Source organism: Chiloscyllium punctatum, chromosome 44 (assembly GCF_047496795.1).
Source record: "Chiloscyllium punctatum isolate Juve2018m chromosome 44, sChiPun1.3, whole genome shotgun sequence".
NCBI classification, from domain to species: domain Eukaryota; kingdom Metazoa; phylum Chordata; class Chondrichthyes; order Orectolobiformes; family Hemiscylliidae; genus Chiloscyllium; species Chiloscyllium punctatum.
In genome coordinates, this window is record NC_092782.1 from 62,148,385 (window position 1) to 62,163,204 (window position 14,820).

The 14,820-nt window shown below is 42.8% G+C and overlaps 1 protein-coding gene across 2 annotated transcripts in view; it reads right to left on the reverse strand.

The window, feature by feature from the left end:
- dclre1c (DNA cross-link repair 1C, PSO2 homolog (S. cerevisiae)) overlaps window positions 1-14,820 on the reverse strand; it is a 53,058-nt gene that overhangs the window by 20,960 nt on the left and 17,278 nt on the right. Inside the window, exons 3-8 of one of the 2 annotated variants that reach the window (XM_072563072.1) lie at window positions 9,523-9,607; window positions 8,971-9,030; window positions 7,071-7,126; window positions 6,088-6,189; window positions 1,175-1,247; window positions 126-266 (exon numbers count right to left, since the gene is read on the reverse strand). In XM_072563072.1, coding sequence (XP_072419173.1) covers window positions 126-266; window positions 1,175-1,247; window positions 6,088-6,189; window positions 7,071-7,126; window positions 8,971-9,030; window positions 9,523-9,607 — 517 coding nt within the window. The remainder of the gene's footprint in view (window positions 1-125; window positions 267-1,174; window positions 1,248-6,087; window positions 6,190-7,070; window positions 7,127-8,970; window positions 9,031-9,522; window positions 9,608-14,820) is intronic. The other variant, XM_072563073.1, reaches the window with a different exon arrangement.

Below are 14,820 nucleotides of genomic sequence, written 5' to 3' on the forward strand. Positions count from 1 at the left end.
GGAATCTTGGTGAATGCTGCTCCAAGATGTACAAAACCTACTCTCATCAGTGAAGCGCTAAAATGGAGTGATCTCCAATTCTGATGTTTGAGTGTGAACAAGTAGCAGCAAGTTTCAGCACCTACCTGAACTGAGAATTCTTCACTGAGGTTAGTGAAGAGATATTCATATCCGTATGCTGCCTTGCAGTTTAACCACACGACGTGGTAAGGACTGAGTGTGATCCAACTTCTCACCAACTCCAGGATCCCATTCAGGCACTCCACCTGGGAACAGCGAAGCACAAAACAAACATGGAATACCCCTGGACTGGCTGTTTGCCAATTGCTTAGCTATAAATTGCATATCGCCAACATTGCAGACATTTTGCACACTGTTAATCAGCCACCTGGATGCAGTTGTACCAAACCAAGACCAAAAAGGACAATGTCTCAAATGAACCTGCAATTTTGAACTGTAAATGGAATTGTTTCCGCATTGTGTTTAATTGAGAAAACAGTGGCACTGAATGGTGTGGTCATCAATACGACATAGGAGCTGACCTGGACGCTCAGTCCCACAAGCCAACTCTGCCAGTAAATGAGGTCATGGTTGATGTGTTTGTGTTTCAAATTCCACATTCTACACCTACATACAATAACCCCCAACTCCCCTTGCCTAACAAGAACCAAGTTTCAGTAAATTGAAGCCCCCAACTCCTTGCTGAAGTGATGGTAAAAAAATCCAACTGTAACTATTTTGAAGGAGAGCAGGAGAGTTTCCTGCTGTGTTCTGGGGACTACATTCATCATTCAACCAACCTCATAAAAACAGGTCATTTGGTCATTGTCACAGCATTGTTGTGGGATCTTGCTGTGCAAAAATTGGCTGTCACGATTCCTACATTAATACACCGATTACACTTCAAAATGCCCGGCATTGGCTGTGAAGCATGTTGGGGAATCGGATATTTGTGAAAAACCCATGGAAAGACCCATCTTTTCTGACTGCTGCTAGCACCAGCACAATGGGCTGAACGGCCTTGCTCTGGTGCTGTAAGATTCCATGATTCAACATTTCCATTACAACAAATTATAAAACTTATGTAACTCACTAGATTTAGGGCAATACAAACAAAAATAAATGAAACTATTGGTATAATCTGTGAAGATGTCAAAATGTTTGAAATACTTACCCTGCTTGGGATTTGATAAAATCGTGGATCACAAAATGTTGTATCCAAGTAAACACTCTGAATGTCTTTGATCCTATAGTGGAATAAAATGGAACACTGTTCAATTATACAAAAAAAAGTTGACGTGAACAGACATAATGCAAAGTATTCTCCATTTGGCAGCATACCATTCATGGAGGGCAAAGACAGAACAGGAAACCATAACCACTAACTGTAAATGTTGCTATTTCACAAACAGCATACACCAGGAATGTCAGCACAGTCCAGGTGGCTGCACATTCAACTCTGCAGCTGATACTTAATGCCTTTACTAACTGACAGAATCCTCATTCCTTGTGAATACTGCTTTCTTAATGTAGAAAATCTCCTAAAAATCTTCAGAGAGTGAGCCAAGAGGAGGATAATTTAGAAAAAGTAACCAAATATTTGGCCACGCATTCAAGTTTTAAAAATAAAGACAGTGGGAGCTAGAACAGTTTTGGTCAAGAATTGCAGGGGGTGGGGGGAATGGAATGCAAAGCCACCAGTGGTGGGCTAAAGGAAAGGAGGAAAGTAATTAAGGTTAGAAACTTCATCAAATTGTCATTTTCTTTTATATAAGAGTGTGTGTAGAAAAGGGGTGAATGAAGCTTTCAATAAAAAAATTACATTTATTGGTAAAAGAGCTATGATCTCACTCTGCCACTGTAGTTAGCCACTGTAGTGTTAAGATGTCAATGATAGTTAGTTAAATAATCCTGGTAAAAACAGTTTGCAAACATGCTCTTAAAACAAAACCTTTCGATTTACAACTTAGATAGCGCCCTCAGCAGGTTTAGTTTATAACTACATAAAACTATTTGAAAGAAGGAACTTACCAGTTTGAATATAATAATAATCTCAGCAACAGGAGCCACATTGAGATGCTTTCTCTCACACTGACGATCAATGTTGGAAAGTGAGGACATGGACACATCTTGCTTGGCCACATGGTTCCTGAACCAATTCAATGCTGTGCTACTGAGATTCAGTGAAGGTACCCAAAACACTGAATGATAACACCACATCAAGTTTGCCAGATTTTCAAACGATGGTTTTCCTGATTACACAAATCTCTGGATTCTCTACAGCTTTGATAAGAGCAGTGGTACAGCACAGACTAAAGACAACAGGAGTCTGCCTTTCCAGCTACGCTAACCTGCAATAACTAATTAGTTCTGTAACATTTCAGACTTGACCATGAGGACTGTGCACCAGATGTGTGTGACAACATACTAACTGAATTGTTTTTGAGCATGAATGATTTAACTTTGTTTTTACACAAGTATTTTTACTTTTGAACTTATTTAAAACTTTATTCACACTTTTCAATCACTTAAATAAGTTCTGATTTGGAGATACTGGTGTTGGACTGGGGTATACAAAGTTAAAAATCACAACACCAGGTTATAGTCCAACAGGTTTATTTAGAAACACTAGCTTTCAGAGCGCAGACAACCACCTGATGAAGGGGCAATGCTTCAAACGCTACTGTGATTTTTACCTTAAATAAGTTCTGCTTTCTTGTGATGTAATGATAAATACAGGACCGATTTGACACCCTAAATTTTGTCTGATAACTAAAATTTTTTCTTTCTCTGTCCAGGTCAGTGGCAAGACTCTGCATTACTGGGAGAATGCTGTATTGTCAGAAGTGTTACTTTTAAAACTCAGCCTACACCTGCCCTTTTAAGGCAATTTGCCACAAGGAGGTTAGTTTGCCCATCTGTGTAGGACAAACTAATTTGTCCCATTCCCCCACCCAATTCACTTTATTCTGTAAGGTTATTCCCTTCTTGTGTTTATCTAATTTCCTTTCAAAATCATCAGTTGTTTTTGCTGTTAGTACATTGGGCAACAAGTTCCAAGTCATGACTACTTGAGAGTTCAAACAAAATGTTCTTCCATTTTAAGAAAATGTTCTTTTTGGTTTAATGAGAGAAGACAGAGGGTGGTGGCAGAAGGTTGTTGTTCAGACTGGAGGCCTGTGCCAGGGTGTGCCAAAAGGATTGATGCTGGGTCTACTGTTGTTGGCCTTTATATAAATAATTTGGATAAGATGATAGGAAACGTGGTTAGTAAGTTTGCAGATGGCACCAAAATTGGTGGTTCAGTGAAGAAGGTTATCTAAGAGTTCATTGGAATGTTGATCAACTGGGCCAGTGGACTGAGGAATGGTAAATGGAGTTTAATTTAGATAAACTTGTTTTAGTAAAGCAAACTAGGGAAGGACTTACACAGTTAATGGTAGGGACCTGGGGAGTGTTGTCGAACAGAGAGACCTAGGGGTGCAAGTATATAGATCCTTGAAAATGATGTGACAGGTAGAGAGGGTGGGGAAGAAGGCATTTGGCATTCTTGCCTTCATCAGTCAGAGCATTGAGTACTGGAATTGGAATGTCACATTACAGCTGAACAAGACATTGATAAGGCCCCATTTGGAGTGCCGCGTATAATTCTGGTCACCCTGTTTTAGAAAGGATGTTATTAAAAACTGGAAAGATATACAAGGATGTTACCAACACTGGAGGGTTTGTGTTACAGTCTGTTTTGGTACAGCTGGGCGGCATGGTGGCTTAGCGGCTAGCAATGCTGTCTCACAGCGTCAGGGACCTGGGTTCGATTCCAGCCTCAGGTGACTGTTCATGTGGGGTTTGCACATTCTCCCTGCGTCTGTGTGGGTTTCCTCCGGGTGCTCCGGTTTCCTCCCACAGTCCAAAGATGGGCAGGTTAGGAGAATTGGCCATGCTAAATTGCCCATAGTGTTCAGGGATGTGTAGGTTAGGTGCATTAGTCAGGGGTAAATGTAGAGTAAAGAATTGGGTCTGGGTGGGTTACTCTTTGGAGGGTCAGTGTGAACTTGTTGGGCCAAATAGCCTGTTTCCACACTGTAGGGATTCTATGCAGTATAAGAAAATCATGTAATAGCAGCACCGTTTAAACCAGTGGAATTGGAATCACGTTTATAGCCAATGCAGGTAAGGAAAGATTGTATTCTACAAATAATGGTCAAAATTCTTCAATTGCGTTCCAGCCAATTTGTGTTGAAGAAATGCACACTACAGTAGAGCATACTGTAGAAGGAGGGGTTAGATAGGCTGGGACATTTTCCACTGGAACATAGGAGGCTTAGGAATGATCTTAGAAAGGTTTAGAAAATCATGGGTGGCATAGATAAAGTGAATGGCGAAGGTCATTTCCCTACGTAGGGGAGTGCGAAACTAGACAGGTTTAAGGTGACAGAGGAAAGATTTAAAGGGACCCGATGGGCAACTTTTTCTAGACAGAAGGTGGTGCATATATGAAACAAGCTGTCAGAGGAAGTGGTTAGAGGTGAGAACACAGAACATTACAGCGCAGTAAAGGCCCTTCGACCTGTGGAACTAATCTGAAGCCCATCTAACCTACACTATTCCATTCTCATGCATATCATTTAAATGTCCTTAAATTTGGCGGGTCTACCACTGTTGCAGGCAGTCCATTCCAAGCACTGACTACTCTCTGAGTAAAGAAACTACCTCTGACATCTGTCCTGTATCTATCACCCCTCAGTTTAAAGCTATGTCCCCTCATGCTAGCCATCACCATCCGAGGAAAAAGGCCCTCCCTGTCCACCCTATCTAACCCTCTGATTATCTTATATGTCTTAATTGAGTCACTCTCAACCTTCTTCTCTCCTATGAAAGCAGCCTCAAATTCCCTCAGCCTTTCCTCATTTGACCTTCCCTCCATACCAGACAACATCCTGATAAATCTCCTCTAAACCCTTTCCAAAGCTTCCACATCCTTCCTATAATGTGGTGACCAGAACTGTATGCAATACTCCAAGTGTGGCCACACCAGAGTTTTCTACAGCTGCAGCATGACCTCATGGTTCAGAAACTCAATCCCTCTACCAATAAAAGCTACTCTTTATTCCCGTTGTTCCTTCCAAAGTGAATCATCTCACACCTTTCCGCATTCACCTCCATTTCAGCCCAGCTCTGCAGCTTACCTATGTCCCTTTTGTAACCTGCAACATCCTTCAGCACTATCCTCAACTCCACCGACCTTAGTGTCATCCACAAATTTACTAACCCATCCTTCTACACCCTCATCTAGATCATTTATAAAAATGACAAACAGATGTTAATTTAAAAGATGTTTGGCCAGGTAGCTGCATAAGAAAGGTTTAGAGGGAGACAGACCAAATGGAAGCCAAGGGGACTAGTTCAGTTTTGGAAACAGGATTGGCATGGACAAGTTAGGCTGAAGGGTCTGTCTCTATGACACTATGAATCATAAACAACCTGTACAAAACTTTCACCAAATGAACACCACCTTTAAGATTAGTCAAATGGTCATACATAATTTCCAAAGTTAATTTCATGCACTGACCAAACTGACTTGTCAAAAGAGATTAAAGACTGCTTCTCCTGGTGAATCTTTACTCATTGTCTCCTGGGTATTATTTCTGTCCTCACTCAGGACATGGTGAAATCTGGAAATTTCATGGTCAATAATTGGCTGTTGTGCTTTGTGTTTTTGCCTCTAGCTGGGTATTTGCATCTGATGAACCAACACCTACATTAGCTCCCTGAACAAAAGAACTGGACAAGGCGGAGTAGTACCGAAAGATGCAACAGACATTTATTGTAAATCTGGAGGTATCTACATATATTACACTTACAGGCACCTCAATGTCTGGGCTAACACTAAACTATCCACTTACAAACAATGGCACACTTCCACCGACACATCATGCTTCAAATGACCCCAGCGTAAAATGGAGACAGAAACCTTGATGCCGTCAGGTCGTATGCTGAGAGTGTGCATATCATAAGCATATCTTGTAAAGGTACACTGCGTACTAGCTATGAGATGCAATGCAAAAACACAATTAAAATCAGTTTTACCTGCCACCTGAATGCAATAATTCCATACGAGCAACTTCTCCCTTGGCCAATCTGAAATCTCCTGTATACAGCACTGTGCCACCGCCACCTTCAAACAGGAACCTGAAAGGAGGAAGGCTGCTAGCTCAATGTTGCCGTTTAATAAATACAGTTCATAAAAGTTTTAAATATTAGGTTAAGTAAAGTGTTGTTATTTAATATTACACATACTCCACACGAAACCTGACAAAAGTTACATGATGAACTGTCTGATAAAATCTCTGCTTTTGTTCTTAAGATCTGAACGGAGCAATTGGGGAGGAATGCGGAGGCACCTGGAGTCAGACTTTCCCCAAACTGGAAATGCAAGAATGGGTTCAACATTCAATCACAGAACAACTCGCATGTTGAGGTATACATACTTACACAGCAGCTGTCAGAAAGGGACAAGTGTGAACAAAATCCAACCTGGATAAAATCATTTACATCTGAAAACTGGGAGGCAACAAAGATCTATTTCACAATTCCCGAACTAGCGCCTGAAGGAGGAGCGAGGCTCTGAAAGCTTTTCAATTAAACCTGATGGACTATAATCCGGTGTCTTGTGATTTATGACAATTCCCGCAGAGTTTCTGTCCAATGAGCCTTCTGAATGGAGTGTGTGTTTCCACCATCATTACATCGCAAAGGCTGACCCAAATTGACCCACTGATGCACAACGCTTCAGCATTCTGCTCAGAATCAGAGATACCTCTGTATTAAAGGAGGCCATTTAGCCCATGACACCCATGCTATCTATCTAATGTAATTCCTTCTAACATGTATTTCGGAAAACCTCCTTCTGAACAGTTAACTGTATTTCTTTTGCAGTTGGCTAGTCACCACGAGTTTCCAAGTCCTATTGCTATTCATGTGAACATGCAAAGATAATTATTTTCGCTCTTACGTCCATCATTCCCAAAGACTTGTTAATGGAACCACTGGGTAAAGACATTAATACCTACATGACTGATCCAGGGCAGTGTCCAGCAGGTAGAAGGGTAACTAGAATATCTTCCTTCTATTTTCAAAGAAAAAAAAAATTTAGAAATGCAAGCAATTTAAAAACAAAATTATGTTAAAGTTTATATTGAAGCTATTGATGAATAAATTGAGTTGTACATTCTGTGTAAAATCAGGATTCGTGGCATGGGGTAGGGTCCTTGCCTCTGAACCAAAAGCTTCAGATTTAAGTCCATCTCCAGGACATGATGACCAAGGACACACCACCCTGCAAATCCTTCCCACACAGATGGAAACATAGAAGGAAGAGGCCATTCAGCCCTTCAAGCCTGCTCCACCATTCAATATGATCATGACTAACAATCCACCTCAGTTTCCTGATACCACTTTCTCCCCATAACCATAAACACACAGACACACACATGAATAGCAGGCAGGAAGAGCAGAAGACTCTCCAAGGCAGCTGTGTGATGGTAAGAAATTCACAGAATCAGGCCATCTAATCCATCATGCCTGCACAAGCCCTTCCAATGAGCATCACTGCTGAGTGTCAATCTCTTGCTTTCTCCATATACAATTGCATACTGTTTCTGTCCAAATAATCATCCAATGCCCTTTTGAATGCCTCAGTTGGAACCTCAACCATCATTAGCCATCGCTCCAGACTACAGCATGCTTGTAGAAGAATGCATTGCAAGAGCAACCTCGCCCTCTTTTCAGTGAGAGGGATGCTGGTTGGCTCAGTTGATTGGAAGGCTGTAGATTGAACCATGTGCTGTTGGCACCAATTTCCCCATCCTGACTCAGGTGGATATAGAATCCACCTCCTCACCCGAACCATGATACCAATCGTGGTGAGGAGAGTCAGATGTACCTTCAGGCAGAGCACTCATGGAAGGTAAGATATTACAGCACCCAAACAAACAGGTGTCTCAAAAGACCTGTTTTCTGTTTACCGTACAGCATGTGCTAAACTGTTCACAATCAGCCTGACTTCAGTTACAATGCACAGCTGCACAGTTTTCAGTTGGTCTGAAAGAACAAAAATCTATTTCTTTAGAATATCAACACCAACAAAGTAAATGGTCAACTCAGATGGAAGCGAAAGGGGTAGTGGGATAACGGTCACATCTGACATCTCCATTGTCAATGATGACAAGATGTCCTGCTTAATATCTCCACACAAGACAAATTAAAAACAAAATATAAGGTAAAACCTCTCTTAGTAACACACTACAGTAGATTTGAAAGCTGTGAGTTGCAATATTATTACAGTCAGATAACTGGCGAGACAAGTCATTATGTTTGAGAGCCATAGAGTCAAAACGCTTTAACATAGATATAGGGAAAACTGTGTGGACTCTGGTTGTCCGGGGGGTGGTGTTTGGAGGAAAGGAAAAGCATTCCAACCTCCTGTTCATCAACATTAAAAAGTCACTTTCCAGGATCATGGATATGATCTATCCACATGTGATCAGAGACACAGCACAAGACAGAGAGAGCAAGAGAGAGAGAGAGAGAGAGAGAGAGAGAGAGAGACAGTGACAGAGAGAGAGAGAGAGAAAGAAAAAAAGGATGAGAGAGAGAAAGGACAAGAGAGAGGAAAAAATGAGAGAGAAAGAGAGGGACAGAGAACAAGAGAGATAGAAACAGAATTAGAGAAACGAGAGAGAGAGAGAAAACGAGAGGCGTGGAGTGAAGGGGGGGGGAGACAGAGAATGTGGGAGAGAGAGAGAGAGGCATAGAAAGAGAGAGAGAGAAAAAACAAGAGAGGGATAGAGAATGAGAGAGAGAAAGAGACAACGAGAGAGAGACAAGAGAGAACAAGAGAGAGAGAGAGAGAGCGCGAGTGACTGAGAGAGAGCGAGAGAGTACGAGAGAGTAAACACTCTTTGCACTTACCTCACCAGTTGCCTCATCAACCAAGGAAATTTGTGTTGGAGTTCCAACTTCGATAGCAATCTGTGAAAACACAAACACTTATTGACCTTATTTAACTTAAATAATGCCAACTGAATCTTAGTTCAATCCAGAACAAACACATTTTCTCTGTTCCTTACAATTTATGACTCATTGCTACCTGATTTTAAATATATTTTGGAGAGATGATGGCCTGGTGGCATGATTGCTAATCCAGAAACCTAGGTACTGCTCTGGGGACCTGGTTCAAATCCTGCCGTGGCAGCAGGTGGAATTTAAATTCAATAAAAATCTGGAATTAGAAGTCTAATGGATAAGCATGAATCATTGTCGATTGCCAGAGAAACTCATCTGGTTCACCAGTGCCCTTTGTGGAAAGAAACTGCCATCCTTACCCGGTCTGCCCCACATGTGACTCCAGACCCCACAGCAATGTGGTAGATTCCTAACTTTTTTTTTTAAAAACTATAATGTTTAACTATTTTTAACACAAGAAGAAACTGGAGGGTCAATTGATTTAAATATGGAACTTACAATATAATTCTCCCAGAACTTGTACTTTTTACTTGTTAGCAGAATTTCCTTTGTTACCGGGGAACAGTAAAGTTTCAGCTTCAAGCTGTAATGAAAGGGGAAAAAAATGAAATAATTGTTCAATATTACAAAGCAGGACAATGACGAATATTGATAGATTACAGCCTCAGCAAGAGCGGATTACACAGAGTCACATCAAAGCCTGATGTTGTCCTTGCCCAATATTAAAACAGCTTTCATATCAGCTGGAAATGTGAGATAGACAGGTCAATTTTCCATTGTCTAATCTACAGTTGCAGAGTCCCATTTTATTGTCCATGTTGGCAAACTGATGATACAGTAATTCCAAAACCCCTCCTGATCTGCGGGTGGTGAAATGGGAAAGCTTGAAATGCGACTTAAGAGGCAGATTTCTCACACAGATGAGGCAACTGGTGAGGTAAATGCAAAGAGTGTTGTCTCTCTCGCTCTCTCTCGGACACTTGCTCGCTCGCACTCTCTCTCTCATTCTCTCTTGATGTCTCTCTCGCTCGTTGTCTCTTTCTCTCTGTCCCTCTGATGTGTGTATGGAATGAGTTGCTAGAGGAAGTGATGGAGGCTGATACAATTACATCTTTTAAAAGACATCTGGATGGGTATATGAATAGGAAGGGTTTGGAGGGATATGGGCCAAATGCTGGCAAATGGGACTAGATTTACTTAGAATATTTGGTCAGCATGGACTGAAGGGTCTGCTTCCATGCTATACATCTCCAAGACACCATCTATCGTTAGATTCTTTAACTTGAGGGTGGGTGGAGAAGGATCATTCGCAGAGAATGGTCAATTTGTTACATGTAGATTATGATGGAATGGTCACAAACAACTGGATAATTCAGTTCCACTGTGTGAACAGACATAAACACGACATGGCCTATTAATAATCCAGAACTGCACCTGCAAAACGCCAGTTAATTATTCAACAAAAACAGATCAGTCTCATGTTATCATTATGCTCCACTGACCAGAACCACTCTCGAATTTAAAACAACATTCACAGTTAAGGGTGAAGTTGAAAAAAAAACAAGAATGGTGAATGAATATGATGTCTTTGTTTGTTGATAATTGATCCAGTTTCAATTAAAAATTGCTTTCAAAGTACTGTCCTGAAATAGGGTTATATCCGAAACATAGAGTGCTCCACCTCCTGATGCTGCCTGCCTTGATGTGTCCCTCTCCCTCCTGATGCTGCCTGCCTTGCTGTGTTCCTCTCTCTCCTGATGCTGCCTGCCTTGCTGTGTTCCCTCTCCCTCCTGATGCTGCCTGCCTTGCTGTGTCCCTCTCCCTCCTGATGCTGCCTGCCTTGCTGTGTCCCTCTCCCTCCTGATGCTGCCTGCCTTGCTGTGTCCCTCTCCCTCCTGATGCTGCCTGCCTTGCTGTGTCCCTCTCCCTCCTGATGCTGCCTGCCTTGCTGTGTTCCCCTCCCTCCTGATGCTGCCTGCCTTGCTGTATCCCTCTCCCTCCTGATGCTGCCTGCCTTGCTGTGTTCCCCTCCCTCCTGATACTGCCTGCCTTGCTGTGTCCCTCTCCCTCCTGATACTGCCTGCCTTGCTGTGTCCCTCTCCCTCCTGATGCTGCCTGCCTTGCTGTGTCCCTCTCCCTCCTGATACTGCCTGCCTTGCTGTGTCCCTCTCCCTCCTGATGCTGCCTGCCTTGCTGTGTCCCTCCACCTCCTGATGCTGCCTGCCTTGCTGTGTCCCTCTCCCTCCTGATGCTGCCTGCCTTGCTGTGTCCCTCTCCCTCCTGATACTGCCTGCCTTGCTGTGTCCCTCTCCCTCCTGATGCTGCCTGCCTTGCTGTGTCCCTCTCCCTCCTGATACTGCCTGCCTTGCTGTGTCCCTCTCCCTCCTGATGCTGCCTGCCTTGCTGTGTCCCTCCACCTCCTGATGCTGCCTGGCTTGCTGTGTTCTTCCAGCCTCCTGCCTGCCTATTCCAAAGTACTGTAGCATTTAATACTTAAACAACAAATGAACTGATAAACAATGTTCCAATGACTACAATCTAGACATTCTCTCTCAGATCGTATTTTGTTCTCATTTCTGTTGAGCTGTTCAGAAAACATTGCAGGAAATGCTGGATTGATCCACTGGAATTGTCTTCATCTGAGAAAAAGAAGTGAATGATCCAGATCCAGAAACACAAGATTCAATCCTGATTGGATGAATGAGTGGGGAAGCAATGATCAGAGAACTTCTGGGTTGGCACCATGCGTAAGGTTTGCATTTTGTAAATTAAGACAAAGTGAGGACTGCAGATGCTGGAGGTCAGAGTCAAAAAGTGTGGCATTGGAAAAGCACAGCAGGTCAGACAGCATCCAAGGAGCAGGAGAATCGACGTTTCGGGCATGAGCCCTTCCTGTTGACGGGCTTATGCCTGAATTGTCGATTTGTTAAAGTGGAGATTTGAGATGGCCCAGGGAATCCCTTGTGGACTCAGACCCGTAAAGCCTCTCTCTTGGTTCGTTCCAGAGATCGTACTCTTTGGAAGTCTGGAATAAAATCCTCTTACTCACAGTTTAGTTTAAATTTAGTCATCTCCTTTATTCACTAATAGCTGCACTGTTAGAACATAAGATTGATACCTATAAACTAACAAGGTTCTAATAACCTAGGAGAGTAGGGTACCAGCTCTTCAAGTGCCCCAGCACGCTACTCTGATGTACTGATACAAAGTGGTTTCCTTTATACAAATGTTTACAAAAACATTGCATGCTCTTAATTAGACAGATAACAGTGAAAGACAATAATTCATAAGGAAGAAAAGTTAATTGACAGGTCTGTGTATGCTTGACTAATCACTCCTACAAGCCCAAGGCTTTCATCAGGTGGGAAAAACATAGCCAGCCGAGTTTGGCGCCTGCTTGCGAGATAAACTCCTATCATAAAGAGGTACCATAGAGTCATAGAGATGTACAGCATGGAAACAGACTCTTTGGTCCAACCCGTCCACGCCGACCAGATATCCCAACCCAATCTAGTCCCACCTGCCAGCACCCGACCCATATCCCTCCAAACCCTTCCTATTCATATACCCATCTAAATGCTTCTTGAATATTGCAATTACACTAGCCTCCACCACATCCTCTGGCAGCTCATTCCATACACGTACCACCCTCTGCATGAAAAAGTTGTCCCTTAAGTCTCTTTTATATCTTTCCCCTCTCACCCTAAACCTACGCCCTCTAGTTCTGGACTCATCGACCCCAGGGAAAAGACTTTGTCTATTTATCCTATCCATGCCCCTCATAATTTTGTAAACCTCCAAAAGGTCAACCCTCAGCCTCCGACGGTCCAGGGAAAACAGCCCCAGCCTGTTCAGCCTCTCCCTATAGCTCAAATCCTCCAACTCTGGCAACATTCTTGTAAATCTTTTCTGAATCCTTTCAAGTTTCACAACATCTTTCCGATAGGAAGGAGACCAGAATTGCATGCAATATTCCAACAGTGGCCTAACCAATGTCCTGTACAGTGCCAACATGACCTCCCAACTCCTGTACTCAATACTGACCAATAAAGGAAAGCATACCAAATGCCTTCTTCACTGTCCTATCTACCTGCGACTCCACTTCTATAATTCAGCATTACATTATAATCTAAATGTTTAAGGACAGGTTTTAAGGCTATAGACTTTGAGATTCCTTTGCTCCTCAGTTGCTGTCTGACCTGTTGTGCTTTTCCAGCATTACACTTCTTGATTCATTTTCTAAATTAAACCCAACTTAACTCCTATACCTACTAGAGATGGTGGTGGTAGTGAGCGGCCCACTTAACTCGGTCTGTCCAAGGTGAAGGTTCTCAGAGAGTGCTGCGGAGTGAGAGGGTGGGCGATTTCGATTGCGACTAAGCAGTGGAAATGGGGCGGTGATGTCAATGAGGAAGATATTCAAGCAGTTCCTGCCCTGCTCCTTCCACATGCTGGACATCAGGGCCTTGAGAATTACGACCAAAGAAACCGTGATGAGCTGCTGGGAAGTATCCTGGAGGTGAGTGTACAGGGGCTGCAGTGTCTACGATGAAAGGAGGTATTTGGATGAGGTAGACTATTTACTCTTGATACTATTCAGGGAAGTTTGGGTAAGACATGAGTTAACCTGTAAATCCACATGAAGTTCCAATTGGGAATAGGACGCAGTAGACATCTTTAGTTAATTTTATAAGCAATAATCATCTAAATAATTTGAGATTCATTTTCATTTATTCAAGTAGCCAGGTTAAAACAAAAAAAAAGTTAAACTGCAAAAACATGCCCAGATGCTGATGAAGCAGATAGACAGTTTGTGAAAATGTAACATGGCTGAACCACCATTAGCCCTGAGGCCTTCCTTGGAAATGGAAGGGGAGGATGACCCTGTACTACACTGAGAACAGCGAAGCAATCGGGTTTAGTCCAGGATGGGAATGAAGCAAAGGTTTTGGAGAGGAGAGGGGATGAGACCTGGAAAAGCAGGGAGTGGTGAGAGCATAGATAACCGGGCATTTAGCTACTTCTGGAATGGGTGAAAAATAAGGTGTTCGTCGAAAACAAATCATTTGCTAGTTTTTCCAGTGTTCATGCCCATCCCGAATTATTAAGATTCATCTTCAAGATAACTGCCCATCATCTTGGTACCAAAGAAAACACATGCAACATGCATCAACAACTACTGCCCAGTGGCTCTGACCTCCATTATTATGATGTGCTCCAAGATGTTAGTTATGGATCATATCAACTTTAACCTCCCAGCCTGCTGGGATCCCTTGAAATTTGCCTCCCGGTCCAACAGGTCCACAGCAGACACCATTTCCCTTGCCCTACGCTCATCCCTGGAACATCTGGATAATAAGGATACCCATGTCAGGCTTCTACTTATAGCTCTGCTTTCAACACTATGATCCCAACCAAACTAATCTCCAAACTCCAGCACCTAGGAGGGCTCTGCCATCTGCAACTGGATTCTCAGCTTCCTGACTGCAATCAGTGAAGACAGTTCATTGCACCTCCTCCACGATAACCCTCAACACTAGAGTCCCACAAGGATATAGACTCAGCCTCTTTCTGTACTCCCTGCACACCTCTGACTGTGTGGCCAAATTTCATCCAAACACCTTCTACAAGTTTGCTGATGACACTATTGTTATTGGCCGGATATCAAATAGCACGAGTCAGTATGCAGGAAGGAGACAGAATGCTTGGTGTTGTGGCAAAGATAACAACCTCTCCTTCAATGTCAGCAAAACTAAAGAGCTGATCATTGACTTCAGGAAGAAAGGAGGGGGACAC